At 32.5% G+C, this 15,612-nt stretch overlaps 1 protein-coding gene and 1 pseudogene across 1 annotated transcript; one reads left to right on the top strand and one right to left on the bottom strand.

Annotated features, from left to right (window-relative positions):
- On the top strand, window positions 1-5,383 carry LOC117910464 (annotated as a pseudogene).
- A 116-nt stretch (window positions 5,384-5,499) lies between these two features.
- Window positions 5,500-12,353, bottom strand: LOC117910452 (pentatricopeptide repeat-containing protein At3g13160, mitochondrial-like). The gene is made up of 5 exons (XM_034824529.1): window positions 11,781-12,353; window positions 8,784-9,030; window positions 8,601-8,651; window positions 8,030-8,109; window positions 5,500-5,922 (listed from the first exon to the last, which is right to left on the bottom strand). Exons 1-5 carry the CDS (start codon window positions 12,351-12,353, stop codon window positions 5,500-5,502), a joined length of 1,374 nt encoding a protein of 457 aa, XP_034680420.1.
- Between the last annotated feature and the right edge of the window lie 3,259 nt (window positions 12,354-15,612).

The raw sequence follows: 15,612 nt of genomic DNA, 5'->3' as shown, positions 1-15,612 counted from the left end.
TTATTATTACTCCTAATGCCCTGTTCTTGTGGCTTTTATGCTTGGTCCATTCCTGCAGTTGGCCCAAACAAATTCAGAGAAATAGGCAAGACTAACTTCACCAGAATTGTGCCTATGCCTAATACGCACAATTGGAGTATTGCCCACGATCACACCTTGGTTTCTATCCCCTTAAAGAAAGATAACCATTCACCTGAACTTGGCAGTTTTACTGTTAAGATTGCCTTACTGCTTTCCATTATTTTATAGTTCTTATTATGCCATGCATTTTCTAACTTTCTAATTTCCTAACTTTACAGGATGAGTTCTACAATAAACATGCACAAAAGTTAAAGGAAGTTAAGCATGTATTCAGCAAACTAGGAGAAGATGCAATGGAAAGCATGATGATGATTGATGCCATACAACGCCTAGGCATTGATCATCACTTCGAAGAGGAGATTGAAGCAGTTCTGCAGAAGCAGTATATGAAATCTAGCATTCATGGTGATTGTGATGAGGATCTTTATGAGGTTGCACTCCGCTTTCGCCTATTGAGACAAGAAGGTTACACTGTGCCCGCAGGTGGTTTCTTTTTCATTTTATTTCTTTTTTCTTTTTTAATTAGCCTTACCGACATTTACCAAGAGTCGTTTGTTTCTGAAAGTGAATTTACTGGTTAATGTGCATGGATTGATGTGTTGAATAATTTCAAGAACAAGGGGGGGAAGTTTAAACAAAACCTACGCGAAGACATCAGAGGATTGATGGGTTTGTATGAAGCTTCTCAGCTAAGTATAGGAGAAGATACACTTGAGGAAGCCGGAAATTTCAGCAGTCTACTCCTTAATGCATGTTCGCAACATCTTGATCATCATCAAGCTGCAGTTGTTAAGAATACATTGGAGCATCCCCATCACAAGAGCTTGGCACGATTCATGACCAAAAACTTCCTTACTGATTTCCAGGGCACAAATGGATGGATAAATGCATTGCAAGAATTAGCAAAAATAGATTTCAATATGGTTAAATCCGTGCATCAAAAGGAGATGCTTCAAATTTCCAAGTCTGTTTGAAAAATTGCATTGTGATTATATTTACTTTCTTGTTATATATTCTTAAGACACTTTGATCTCTAACTAATATTTGTCATATTAATTATTAGATGGTGGAAGGACCTAGGTTTGACCGAGGAGTTGAAGTTTGCAAGAGACCAACCACTGAAATGGTACATGTGGCCAATGGCAATCATCCCAGATCCAAGGTTGTCAGAGCAAAGGATTGAGCTCACAAAACCTATCTCTCTAATCTACATAATAGATGACATTTTTGATGTTGGTGGAACCCTTGATGAACTCACTCTGTTCACAGAAGCTGTTAATAGGTAGAAATGGACTAATTCATTGATTGGCTAATGGGTGTGTATGTGTGTACATATATATATATACATAGTTCCACTAATTTGTGTCATTAATTATTGTATATAGATGGGATTTGTCTGCTTTCAAAGAGCTTCCAGAGAACATGAAGATGTGTTTCAAGACTCTTGATGACATCACGAATGAGATCAGTACCAAGGTCCACAAGGAGCATAAGTGGAACCCAGTGGGCTCTCTACGGAAGGCGGTAATATAGAACTTGTGGATGACTTTCCAGGCATTATATCTTCTACAGCAACAATTCTTCGTCTTTGGGATGACCTCGGAAGCGCCAAGGTAAATGCCAACCACATGCAGGTTATTAATTAATCTATGCCTACAATTTTTCATGTTTGGTTTATAAAAAGTTATTTTGAGGTGGCCTTAAAAGTTAAATGTAGTGTTGGCCTAATTGATGTTTTGAAGTGGTATGTCATAATGTTTGGTTTCACAGAACCACCCTAAGTTGAATAAATTGACAGGATGAGAATCAAGACGGGCATGATGGGTCCTATGTAGAGTGCTACTTGAAGGAACACCGAGGCTCTTCAGTTGAAAATGCAAGACAGATCGTAGCCCATATGATTTCAGATATGTGGAAGCGCCTCAACAAGGAATGCCTCTCTCCAAATCCATTTTCAACTTCTTTTACAAAAGGCTCCCTCAATATTGCAAGAATGGTCCCTTTGATGTATAGTTATGATGACCAACAGTGCCTTCCTGGCCTTGAGGAGCATATGAAGTCCTTGCTCCTTGAGAATCTACCATACAGAAACACTCAAAAAATAAATGAGTGAAATTTTTGCCTCAGCCTATTGGAGATACGCTTTGATGTAGTGAAATTCACACTCTTCCTACAAGAACAGCATCCTCTTTTGCATCCCATTGGAGATACTCATGGCCTCAGTGCAATCTTATTGAATAAATTTACCTGCAAGTCATTTCCGTTTCCACTGCCTAAGCAAGTTCTTTAGACAAGAAAATCCTTTGGTTTGGATTCCTTTTGCAAATGATTCCAAACTACTGCATGCATCTGGTCCACTTGGATGTACACGTGCTATTCAACGTTTTCTTTTCCGTCACGAAATCATAATTGCAGCCATGTGATAAAAACTTGAAATGCTCCCCAAAATCATGAAAACATGTTATTTGAAGTACTTCGACGTGGCCCTTTCTAGCCCAAGTTTGAGTCATCCCTTATCGCATGACATGTTCATATAGTGCTAAGCAATCAGAACCAATTGGGGTTAAGGAGTTGATCTTGAGTGGGAGAAAAGTTCTACTAGCCACCAAACAAAACTCTGATATGATATTAAAACTATTAAATCTTTTTAAAAGCTTAAACTTATAGGACTTAAACCCACATTGTATATCATGTACTCTAACAACGTGAAGCCATACTATTCTGTGTTGACCTCTAGGGGACAAAGGACTTTTCTTAGGCATTTGATCTAAAGCAGGCTCATATGATCATGCCAAATGACAAGCTTAGTAGGGTTCTGGAAATACACATATAAAAAGGAATTTGAATCCTTGCATGATGAACTCGAATTCAAGCGTATGCCCCTTGATCAAATGATGAGTTAATAAAAATAAATTCACTATGCATGTGAAAACTGGTTTGTTTAGTTTCTTTAGATCCAACAAGCCACACATATGTAATACTTTGGAAAAAATTTAATCTCTCAGTAGCTGAAATGATAGAATAAATGTATAAAATTTAAGCATGATCAATCATTCAGTGAAATATATATTTTGGTGCATATATTGCACCAAAATATATGCACAGTTCTTGCACAGTTCTTTCAGAAAATCTTTATATTTGTTTCACCCTCCCAGAAACAACCAAAAGCAAACTATTTAGTGGCTTCAAGTTGTTATCTAGTCTATTCGTCCTCAAAATAATCAACCAAAAGCGTGGATTAATTCAGCTAATGTGGGAACACATGCAGCAGAGTTTTCAAACCAAAGAAAACTCCTTCTCATGGGTCATGGTTGTCAGTCACAAAGGTATATAAATCCTGTATCTTTTCTGCAAGTCTATGTCAAGCAATATGGGGGTCCATGAATAGAGAAGTTATCAGTGTAGGGGCTAATAGCGGCCCATGTGAATTTTCATTTCTGATGGTGATGATCGATGTTGGAATTACTTGAGATAGTGACAGGGAATTGTGTGGCACATATGATCTATCGACGGAGACCCAATTAATTCATGATAAGAAAAATCATTCTAAGATTCATTCACATGTTCTCTCAACCAAAATTAATGTTGGTGCATCGCAAATTAAGTTGCATTTCTTTTTTACTTAATATTAGACTTTTGTACCTCTGTGCTAATGATTCTGTTTACGCTAACACTAGTCATGAATATTGGTAAAAAAAACTAATCACTTGATTGTTTTCAATTAGATTCTAGCTATAATATCAAAGTGTATTTTTTAATACCTATCAAAAAAAAAATTATTACTTAAGTGGTATTGCATGCACATTTTCAAACTAGATCTTATTCCACATATTGATTAGTCCGAATCCCTTATTCCGTACGTATCTACAACTAATATACCATAACATTTTCCTTTCAATTAAAAGCATTAAAAAGAAGAGGGACCGGAGTTGGAATATCAAACAAGATATCATTGTCATCAATACATGCCCAACTTTCCCCACTTGGAGAAGATAAGTGCATGAGTAAGAAAAAAAAGTAAGAGGAAGAAAAAGAGTGACGATGCAGCCTAAACTTTGTATCATGCTTTTTGTAGAAAAATTTTGTATGACCTTCACCCTCACAAATAATCAATATAACATTTTTGTTTTATTATTTATTTAATAAGTTTCCAAGTTTCCATTTCAATCTAAGGCAATCTCACCAACCTCAAGATCATGTGGCAAGAAAGCAATTGACCATTTATATGTCATCGCCTTTCTTTCTTTAGATACTTTAAATTCGTTTAAAAGTGAATTTAAAAAGGGTTTCTAATATTTTTAATACATAAAAAGTTTTAAATATTAAAAATATTAAAAATATTTTTTAAAATCAATGTCAAAATTCTTTATATTTTATTAGAAAAAAAAAAAAAAACATATACCCAAATAATAAAAGCAATGGTCACCATTTGTACGTTCCATCAGACAAAGTTACAAAGTCCTTGAGTTCTCACCTAGATATTTAAGTTAAATAATGGTTTGCCTCTGGGCATGTGCCAAAGGCCGACGAGTACTTGAAAAACGGGGTCATCAGTTCAGGGGTACATGTGGTGCTTGTTCACTTGTTCTTTCTCTTGGGCCATGGCATAACCAGGGGAAATGTGGATCTTGTGGATGACTTCCCCAGCATCATATCTTCCACAGCTGCCATTCTTCGTCTTTGGGACGACCTGGGAAGCGCCAAGGTAATGCAAAACCAGGTTATTCATGTCTCAAGTCTTTAATTCCTTAATTCTGATGGTGTCTTAGCCTACTTAGTTTTAAATCAACACTAACACATTCATGAATCCATTGACAGGATGAGAATCAAGACGGCCATGACGGGTCGTACATCGAGTGCTACATCAAGGAACACCAAGGCTCTTCCATGGAAAATGCACGGCAAAATGTGACCTATATGATTTCAGACTTATGGAAGCGCCTCAACAAGGAGTGCCTCTCTCAGCATCCATTTTCAACTTCTTTTACAAAGGGTTCCCTTAACATTGCAAGGATGGTTCCTTTGATGTACAGTTATGATGACAATCAGAGTCTTCCACACCTTGAGGAACATATGAAGTCCCTCCTCTTTGAAGCATTTCCCCTGTAGGGAGGTACTATATGTATAGAATCAAAAAAATAAAATATAAGAGCCACTGATGTGCTTAATGTATCAGTACAGGATTGTCTCTTCGTTTCTTCTTACAATGGTAGCTAAGGTAGCCAGCTTCCATATTAAAAGAAAGAATAAAAGGATACGGAAGTGTTGGAATTGGTTTATGAATCAGAGATTTATTATCTTACACGGGATAAAAGTGAAGTAAAAAATACAACTGATAAGATCGGAAAATCAGAAACTATCATAAGCCATACTGGAAGCCTGCTTTGTTAAATCACTGCAAAATTTCAACAAAATATACTATTTATCTGAAGGCAGTTCCAGTGTAATGCGAAACTTCTTCAACTTTGCCAATTCCACAAGCTCAGTTGCTTCTTCAATTTTTGACTCTTTAACCAGCCCCTCCAACACCTGCTGCAATAAAGCCGGTTCAATAAGCCAGCGCCTGCTGCAGACTTCCTTGCACAGCTCAGTAGCCATATCAAAATCACCCTTTTCAACAAGAAATGGGATGAGTGTCATGTAAGTAGCCCGAACAGGAGGCAACTCATGTATCGCAATTTCACTATACCACCTTTTAGCTTCCTCTAGGTTTCCAGCATTGCAAAAGCCTTTCATCAAAGAATTGAGAGTAAACACATCAGGTTTGATCCCACTGGTTTTCATCTCATCAATTAATTCAACTGCTTCTGACATTCTATTCTCTGAAATCACTCCTCGCAACTTGGCATTGCAACTTCAAACATTAGGAGCAACATTATTCTTTTTCATTAAATCCCATATCTTCTCGCCATCAGCATAGCTACCATTCTGATAAAACGCGTTGAGAAGGGTATTAAACGTAATCAAATCAGGCTCCAAGCCACCCATCTCACAAAATGCATTAACAATAATGTTGTATGAAACGACGTCGGGACAATCCCTAATATTTTAAAATATATTTTAAAACTCATTTTAATATTTAATATTTATTTTTAATTATTTTGTAATGCTAAATTGATATTAGGTTATAATGAAGCCATGATTAATGTGGGAATCTAATTCCAAACGGAATTTTCAATAAAAATAGCTAACTACTTGACTAATCAATCATGATTTTGTTTTCATTAGGCCAGTTACGGAGACATTTTTGCCTCTTGAAACAAGAAGGTTCAAAGACTCCTTCAACCATCTAGATGAAAGATCTCAAAAATTCATCCTTAAATCATGGATTATAAAAGATGAATAGCACGTAGATATACAAAATTCAGAAATCCATGGTTTATTTGAAGGATTATGTTGTTATTTTCCCTCTTTTTCTCTTTTGTTTTTTCACTTAATTTGATCTAATTTAAAGGAATGAATAAAAATATGGACAGTTAAGACCATGGTTGATAACCGTTTTTAAAATTGTTTTTTAATGTTTTAAAAAACAGAAGTTTATTTGAAAACTTTAAATATTTTTAATTTATTTTAATATTTTAAAATATATTTTAAAACTCATTTTAATATTTAATATTTAATATTTTATTTTAATTATTTTATAATGCTAAATTGATATTAGGTTATAATGAAGCCATGATAAATGTGGAAATCTAATTCCAAATGGAATTTTCAATAAAAACAGCTAACTATTTGACTAATCAACCATGATTTTGTTTTTGTTAGGCCAGTTAAGGAGACATTTTCAGAATAATTATTTAAAAAATATTTAACATAAAATATGAAGAGATGAATATACCCTTCAAAACTATTTTCTACCACAATGTTTGACAAACTTTTTTATGTTAAATATTTTTAAATAATTATTCTGAAAATTTATTATTTTTAGAAAACTAATTTTTTAAAAATATATTCTAAAAATATATCATTTTTTTTAAATATTTGACATATTTTTAGTTATTTTTTATATACACAATTTTAAAAATATATATTTTCCAAAATGTTTTATTTTTAAATAATAATAATAATAATAATTTATTTTTATTTTTTTTGGAAAATGGTGTATTTTTTAATTTCAAAACACTAAATTATATTAAATTTTATTGAGGTTTACAAAAGGAATGAAATTTAAATTAATATTTTTTTTTTCGTAGTGAGCAAATGTCATTTCTGGAAATATAAAAATTTCATATCATTCTTTCCAATTTTCACACTTTCTCTGGGTCTTGGGCTTAAATGATGAATTTATATGGATCAAAGCTTAATTTTTGAGTTCAAGTGGATTCAAAACACAATTATCCCAACAAAAAAAAAAAGATTTTTAAAAATACTTTATTTTTTATTTTTTAATAATATAAAAAAATAATTTTTAATAATCAAACATATTTTTTCTACCTCAAATAAATCTTAAACGTGTGGCACCGTAATGATCACACAATAGGAATCTATATGTCGGTACAAAAGCCTCCAGCCCTTTGTCTTGGAGTTTGTCGAGATTTGATTAATGAAATGCTTATAACATTTTTTAAAGAGTGCACAACTCTTAATGATTTGACATTTGGCGAGTAGCAATCATAGAAGTGCAAAAGATATCAACCACAATTTATAAAGATGTACAACCTTTTTGGGTCCCGCCTATAGTGGTTGGCTAGAAGAGTCACCACCAATAAAGTGAATTGGCATGTCACTGACTCATTGTTTGTAACAAGTACAATAATTATAATTGTGAACATGATGAACACTTGTTGTATCAAAATAAAAATAAAAAGTAAAAATAATGTGGATAATTGTTTATCATGATAGCAAAAAGGATAGCCTTGTCATTGAAATCACTAGAATTATTTTGGACTTATTAAAACAAGAAATGATCATGTGGTGCAAGAGAACAAAGACTAGTCTTGAGAATTACCTTGGCGCTTCCCAAATCATCCCAGACACGAAGAATTGTAGCAGCAGAAGATATAATTCCCCGAAAATCATCCACAATACCTAACAATGCAAGCTTGATGCTGATCATTGTGGGTGTTCCATGCATTAAGGTGCTGGTTACTAAAGTTTCTTGCTTCTTCGAGTATATCTTCTCCGTGCACACTTAGCTGTGAAGCTCTATACAAACCCATTATTATAGTATGTGACTCATATTTGAGTGCAAAGACATGGAGAAAAAGAGGCAAATACCGGAGCAAAGTGGTGCGATAACATTTTCCATTTAGGCTTGTACTTCTTTTTGTTGTGCGTTGCCCTCCGCACTACGATTCAACGGTATTTTTGGAATTATCATTCCTAAGGGTTAATATAAATACCCTTCTATGTAACCCTAATTTGATACATAGTGAAAATCCTCTTCCATATTCCCATGAATGTAGGTAATTAGTCGAACCACGTTAAATCTGCATGTTCTTCTTTCTTGTTTTTCTATTATTTTTCATCATAAATCGTTGCACATATTTCAACACCCATTAATCCCCTGACATCTTTACCTAGTTTTTCTTCAAACTCCCCTTTCTTGTCCTTGAAGTTGTTAAAGACATCTGTCAGTTCATTCATATACATTACCAAGAAAATTAACTTTCCCAAAAAGCAAATGATTCAATATATAATCAGAGAAGGTTAAACTATAATTAAAAGAAAAAGAAAACGGCCACATGCAGTCACATAGTAACCTTCTTGTCTCAAGAGCCAAAACCTAAGTGCAACCTCGTAAAGATTGTCTTTGAAATCATCCGTAGTTATAACTATCCTATACTGCCTTTGTAGAATTGCTTCAATCTCATCATGGAAGTGGTAGTCAATGCCTAGTCGTTGGATGGCATCAATCATGAGCAAAACTTCAAATGTACCTTCTCCTAGTTCATTGAGTACACTCTTAACTTCCTCCAGGTTTTGTGCATGTTTCATATAAAATTCGTCCTGCAAAGGAAGATTATCAACGACAGGAAATTGAAAAGTGAAAATCGAGCATAGGACCTAATGGAAATATATACATATAGGGAAAATGGGGATGCAAACTTAACAGTGAGACTGGAATATTGTGCATATAGATGATTATCATTTTTTGAGGGGACAGAAACCAAGTTGTGGTCCTTGGCAACACTCCATGTGTGAGCAGTGGACATAATGGCAATGTTGGTGAAGCTAGTCTTGTCTACTGTAAAATGAAGGTTGATTTATGGCGATATATCACCTGGTCAGCGTGGGTCAAACGCGCTACAGTGAAGTCAAAGCAGCTATAGTCCCCAAAATGGCCTTTCTCTTGCTGATGAGGGGAATCGAACCCCAACCAAAAGGTTTAAGGTTCACACCAATTACATCCGGACAAACTTGCCCTTGTTAAATAATATGGACTAAACCTATATATAGTTAAACTCATTATATAAAGAAATATTAAAAAAATATTTTAAAGAGCAAATTAATTATAGTTATTTTTTAATTAAATGCAAAATTTTCTTTTAATTGATTACCAAAAATATAAAATTATATAATTTTCTTGATAGTGTTTTAATATCATTAATAATTAATTAAATATTAAAAAATTGTACATATATCATAATCTATTTTTATATTATTTAATACAATTGAATTAAATGGATCGTAATTTTAATATTAATATATTTTTTAAAATTATACATATTATAATCAAATATCATAACATTAGATGTAATTTATAATAAATGTACACTTATAAATTCATATTTTTATCGATGCATACAATATTATTATCACATATGATAAATCATATTATACATATATCAAATTATTTAATAAACAACTTAAAAATATCATTATACTTCTAATTACATTTTTATGAAGTTTTTTTTTTATATATTTTTATAAATTTTGGTCAATTTTAAGTTTATTGATATTTTTTTCCAAAATATCCGTTGATATATCTCCGATATATCCGTAAAATCGAAGTACCGATATATCCGTGATTGCCAATATTTTCATCATTGCCTACAAGTTGCATGTGAGCATTAGTAGAGCCGTCTAGCCCACCCCCAATTTTAAATTTATGTTTAAAATTTTTTAAAATAAAATAATTATAATTAAATTTTATTACAAAAAAATATTTACCATGAATTAGTAATAATATATTAAGATTGAACTAAAATTAAAAAATAAAATAAAATAAAATCTTATTTAATATTGTTCATACTTATTCTTTCTTATTCACTCTTTTTTTTTCTTTCTATACTTATTTTTTATAGTTAATTTAACTAAATCATAAAAAATAATACTTGTTAAGTTCTTATTAGCTACTTATATTTTTACTTAGAAATAAGAATATAATGTAAGTCCATCAAAATCTAACCATTAAGTTACTAGTGTTTTAATAATTTAGTATTGGAAACATAAGTTTTAAGTAAAAGATTTTACTTTCAACTATCTTATATTTAGTTATTTGAAGAAGAAGAAGAAAAAGTATAATCTTCACTTTTAAAAATACAAAAAAAAAAAAAAATTAGGTTTTTGAATATAAGTACAAAAAATAAGACTAAGGTATAAATAAATGAAATTAAGTTGTAAAACAATGAGATGTAAAGATGCGTACCTCCTTTATTTGAAAAATATCAAAATTTATAATAGAAATTATTGAATTTTTTAAAATGATTTTAAAGGTTTTTGCTACAAATTGAGAAAAGTTATTGAAAATTTCTAATAATTTTTCTTTTTATATTTTTTTAATTTCTTTGAAAATTTTCTCTAAATATTCTTGATAGTTTTTTTTATATATAAAATCTAATTTTTTAAGTGTTTTTAATATCATCGTCATTTAATTTGATACATTTTTATAATTAATATTTAAACTTATTTAGTTTTTAACAATAATATAAAATATCATTAATTACTTTATAATTTATAAATAATGATTATAATATAATATTTTTCTTTCATGCCCCCTTAGCTCTGCCACTACATGTGAGGGGAGATTGTTAGAAAAGTATGATATATATTGTGAATATAAATCCTACAAACTTAAACTTTAACAAAATTGGTAATTTGATACTATGCATGCTTAATTTAACAATTAACAAGGTGCTAAATTGATATTAGGTTATAATGAAGCCATGATTAATGTGGGAATCTAATTCCAAATGGAATTTTCAATAAAAACAACTAGCTACTTGACTAATCAACCATGATTTTGTTTTTATTAGGCTAATTATGGAGATATCTTTGCATGTTGAAACAAGAACGTTCAAAAACTACTTCAACCATCTAAATGAAAGATCTCAAAAATTCATCTTTAAATCATGGTCATAAAAGATGAACAACACGTAGATAAACAGAATTCAAAAATCCATGGTTTATTTGAAGCATTATGTTGCTATTTTCCCTCTTTTTTTTTTTTTTCACTTAATTTGATCTAGTTTAAAGGAATGAATAGAAATATGGACAGTTAAGACCATGGTTGATAACTGTTTTTAAAAATTGTTTTTTAATGTTTTGTAAAACACAAATTTATTTGAAAACTTTAAATATTTTTAATTTATTTTAATATTTAAAAATATATTTTAAAACTCATTTTAATATTTAATATTTTATTTTTAATTATTTTTCCTTAAATCCCATATCTTCTCGCCATCAGCATAGCTACCACTGTGATAAAACGCGTTGAGAAGGGTATTAAACGTAATCAAATCAGGCTCCAAGCCAACCTTCTCCATCTCATCAAGCACCGAAAGTGCTGAATCCAATGACCCCATCTCACAAAATGCATTAACAAGAATATTGTATGAAACGACGTCGGGGACGATCCCTAAGTTCCCCGGTAACTCTTGGAAAAACCCATCAATCTTATCAAACTTCTTCGAATTAACGCACGCTGACAAAAGAGCATTGAAAGACATGACGGTGCGCTCGCAGTTCAGCTTTGGCATTTCATCGAACAGTTTGTGGGCATGCTCGAACATGCCCGCTTTCCCATATAGAGTAATGAGTCTGACCACGAAGACTTCGGTGGAGATCTCATTGTACTGTTTTTGGTGTTCCAGGATGTCTTCGATGAATGAGAATTTTTTGGCCTTGGCTAGTGTGAGGACCGCTTTCTCGTAGTACCCGTTGCGGGATCGGAATCGCTTGGAGTCTGAGGATTTCTTGAACTTGTCGACCATTTCTTTAAGTGTAGAGTTATTGGAAGACGAACGCTTGATGGTTTTAGCTGGAGTTTTGGTGGTGGCCGGCAGAGGTGAGGTGAAGATGCCACGGAGACGACGAGCCAGAGACGACATTACTGCTGTGTAACGTTGGGCCGCAGAATGGTAGGTGATAAAAAACTGTTGGGAGTATAACAGAGTAGTATTGAAATAAAAGGAGCTAATGCTGACTCAGATCGGACGGTAGACCCGCGAGGTAGCGCAGTTTAAAATATTATTACTCATAATAATTTTTATTAAAATAATATTTTATTTCATTAGACACATTATATTATTTAAGCATGTACTACTACCCTATGCCCAAACATGTACTATATTGTTTTTCAAGAAAAATATAATTATAATGTTTATCTAAAAAATTGCCGATTTAACAAACCTTTTTAATAAAAAAAAAATTAGAAAAAAACAAGAATATTTCCCACTGCTTGCTGTTGGTTTTGAAATCCTTTGTTCAACATAGTGTCAGGACTTGCTGAGTAATTACAAATTAAGCAGAATGTTTGAACAAAATTTCTCATCTAGGAAGTGGATTGAAATTTGTAAAATCTTGTGCAAAATACTGATCACCAAACATGTGACATCAACTCTCATTAAACAAGGGTTTTAGCTTAAGTTTCATTTCATCTAATTACTCCCGAAAAATTCATTTCTTGAATTGGGATAAATCAAATAGAATGTAATTGTCTTTTTTACTGCCATTATGAATAAACTTAAGGACCTCACCCTTAGTCCTCCCCTCTCCAAATTAATTATTATAGAAAAATGAGAATAAGCAACAAGAAAATAATAACACAGATTTAAGTGAAAAACCATGAGAAGAGAAGAAGAAAATCCATTATGTCAAAAAATTGGTATAAAATGGGAGAGAATCAACATGCTACTGCATAACCCTAAATCCTATACACCATCACATATATTTATACACCCTAAATTCTATCGGCCCAATCCCTTCGCTGCCACCATAGACCCCCAAAAAATCCATAAATTTTATTTACTACATATGTCGCACCGCAAACTTTTTAGGTTGGACCAAAAAAGAATCTAAGTCACCAAACTCTAACAATCTCCACCTCGACATGAATTCCAATGTAAGGAATTAAAAACAAACTCCAACCTTCAACAAAAGCTGTTCACCTCTTCCACAAACCCCAAAGGGCAACTCAACAATGAATACCAACCAAGTCTAAGCAATGCTCAAACTTGGCTACAAGGAGTGTCTTGGTCATCATATCAATAAGATTATCATGGGTGCTAACTTTGCCCACAACAATATCACCACGAGCAATGATATCATGCACAAAATGATACTGCATATCAATGTGTTTTGTCCTCTTATGAAACATCTGATCTTTTGTGAGGAAAATAGTTGACTATCACAAAAAAAAAAAAAAAAAAAAAAAAAAATTGTGGTAATCTACAAGTTGTCACTAAGTTCACCAAATAGTCTTTTCAACTAAATAGCTTCCTTACAAGCTTCTATAATAGTTATGTACTTGGTCTCAGTAGTAGACAAAGCAACTGTAGTCTACAAAGTAGCTTTCCAATGAATAACACAACCACCAACAGTAAAAACATACCTTTTAAGAGATCTCCTTTTATCAAGGTCACCAACAAAATCAGAATCGACATACCTAATGACTCTATCTCTAGTTCTCCCAAAAAAACATCAATTGAGCCACACAAGTATCTAAAAATCTACTAAACTGCTTTCTAATGTTCTTTATCAGGATTTGTCATGTATCTACTGACTACATATGATAAATCTTGACATGAACAAACCATAACCTACATGAGAGACCCCATTACACTAGAATATGGAACTTGTGACATATAGTCAACATCATCATCATATGATTGTGGAGATAAGGTAGATGAAAGTCTGAAATAGCTGCTAATGGAGTACTAACAGGCTTGACATTCTACATATTGAACTTATGAAGAACTTTCTCAATGTACTCTTTTTGACATAGGTATAATTTACTTGTTTTTCTACCTCTCAGAATATCTATTCCAAGTTTTTTTTTTTTTGTCGCTCCTTAGTCTTTCATCGCAAACTCCTTATTTAGCTAGACTTTTACTTTTCTTATCTCTTCTTTACCTGCTTTTCTATCTCTCAAAATCTCCATTCCAAGTGGCTTTTACGATTGCTCCATTCCTGCAGTACTTGACCTAGACAACTTCTGAGAAATAGGTAAGACTAATTTCACCAGAATTGTGTCTATGCCTAATACTCACAAATGGAGTATTGCCCAGGATCACACCTTAGTTTCTACCCCCTTAAAGAAAGATAACCATCCACCTGAATTTGGCAATTTTATTGTTAAGTTTGCCTTACTGCTTTCCAATTTTTTATAGTTCTTATTATGTCATGCATTTTCAAACTTTCTAATTTCCTAACTTTACAGTATGAGTGTTCTACAATGAACATGCACAAAAGTTAAAGGGATCTAAGCATGTATTTAGCGAACTAAGAGAAAATGCAATGGAAGGCATGCTAATGATTGATGTCACACAACACCTAGGCATTGATTATCACTTCAAATAGGAGATTAAAGCAGTTTTGAAGAAGCAGTATATGAAATCTAGCATTCACGGTGATTGTGATGAGGATCTTTATGAGGCTGCACTTCAATTTCACCTATTGAGACAAGAAAATTATCATGTGGCAAACAAGCATTGGACCATTGATTGAAGCCAAAATATGTGCTCTAATTGCACATATTCGATATGATTTGTGCACCAGAGGACACTCAAATCACTTAACTTGACCTAAATCAATACTAAGGCCCTAGCCATAACTTCAACTTATATTTTGGAGATTTATCTCAGGTTGAAGGGAAGAAAATGGTACAAGTTGAATCACCTTAGATTTCGGAAGATCAAGAAAGTTCTAAATGATGAAATAAGCAAGTCAAAAGCTCATGGACTATGAAGAAAAGAAAGACAAGGATATCATGAGTTTGAAAAATGAGAAATAACCATTATGGAGTAAGAATGAATGCAAGCGAACATAGATTATGCGGCATGAAGCAAATTCATCAAGTTGCATGGAAGTTTGAAACTCAATATCTAGTGGTAACATGTACTTTGAACTTGAGGAAAAATTTTGAGCACTTTTTGTGATCTATTTTATGCATACTAAATATCATTTCAAATATTGGGAAGTTAGAAGTCCAACGCTTCAAACAATATGCAAATCGAAGTTGAAATGAAGAAGTTATGGTCATTTGAAGATAATTGCGTAAAACTAAATGACCATTTTGAAATGATTTTGAAATTCAACTTATGAATTCAGAATCCAACTAATGAATTTGAAATCCAATTCAAAATGACT

This window comes from Vitis riparia, unplaced genomic scaffold (genome assembly GCF_004353265.1).
Source record: "Vitis riparia cultivar Riparia Gloire de Montpellier isolate 1030 unplaced genomic scaffold, EGFV_Vit.rip_1.0 scaffold750_pilon_pilon, whole genome shotgun sequence".
NCBI classification, from domain to species: domain Eukaryota; kingdom Viridiplantae; phylum Streptophyta; class Magnoliopsida; order Vitales; family Vitaceae; genus Vitis; species Vitis riparia.
The sequence above is the reverse complement of the archived record's forward strand: the minus strand, read 5'-3'. Positions and strand labels throughout refer to the sequence as shown.

Coding starts and splice junctions, on each gene's coding strand:
- LOC117910452 (XM_034824529.1), bottom strand. CDS start 12,353: ATGTCGTCTCTGGCTCGTCGTCTCCGTGGCATCTTCACCTCACCTCTG. Junction 9,031..11,780: donor TGCTTGATGAGATGGAGAAG/GTTGGCTTGGAG, acceptor CTTCCTTTGCAG/GACGAATTTTATATGAAACA. Junction 8,652..8,783: donor TTGGCTCTTGAGACAAGAAG/GTTACTATGTGA, acceptor ATGAACTGACAG/ATGTCTTTAACAACTTCAAG.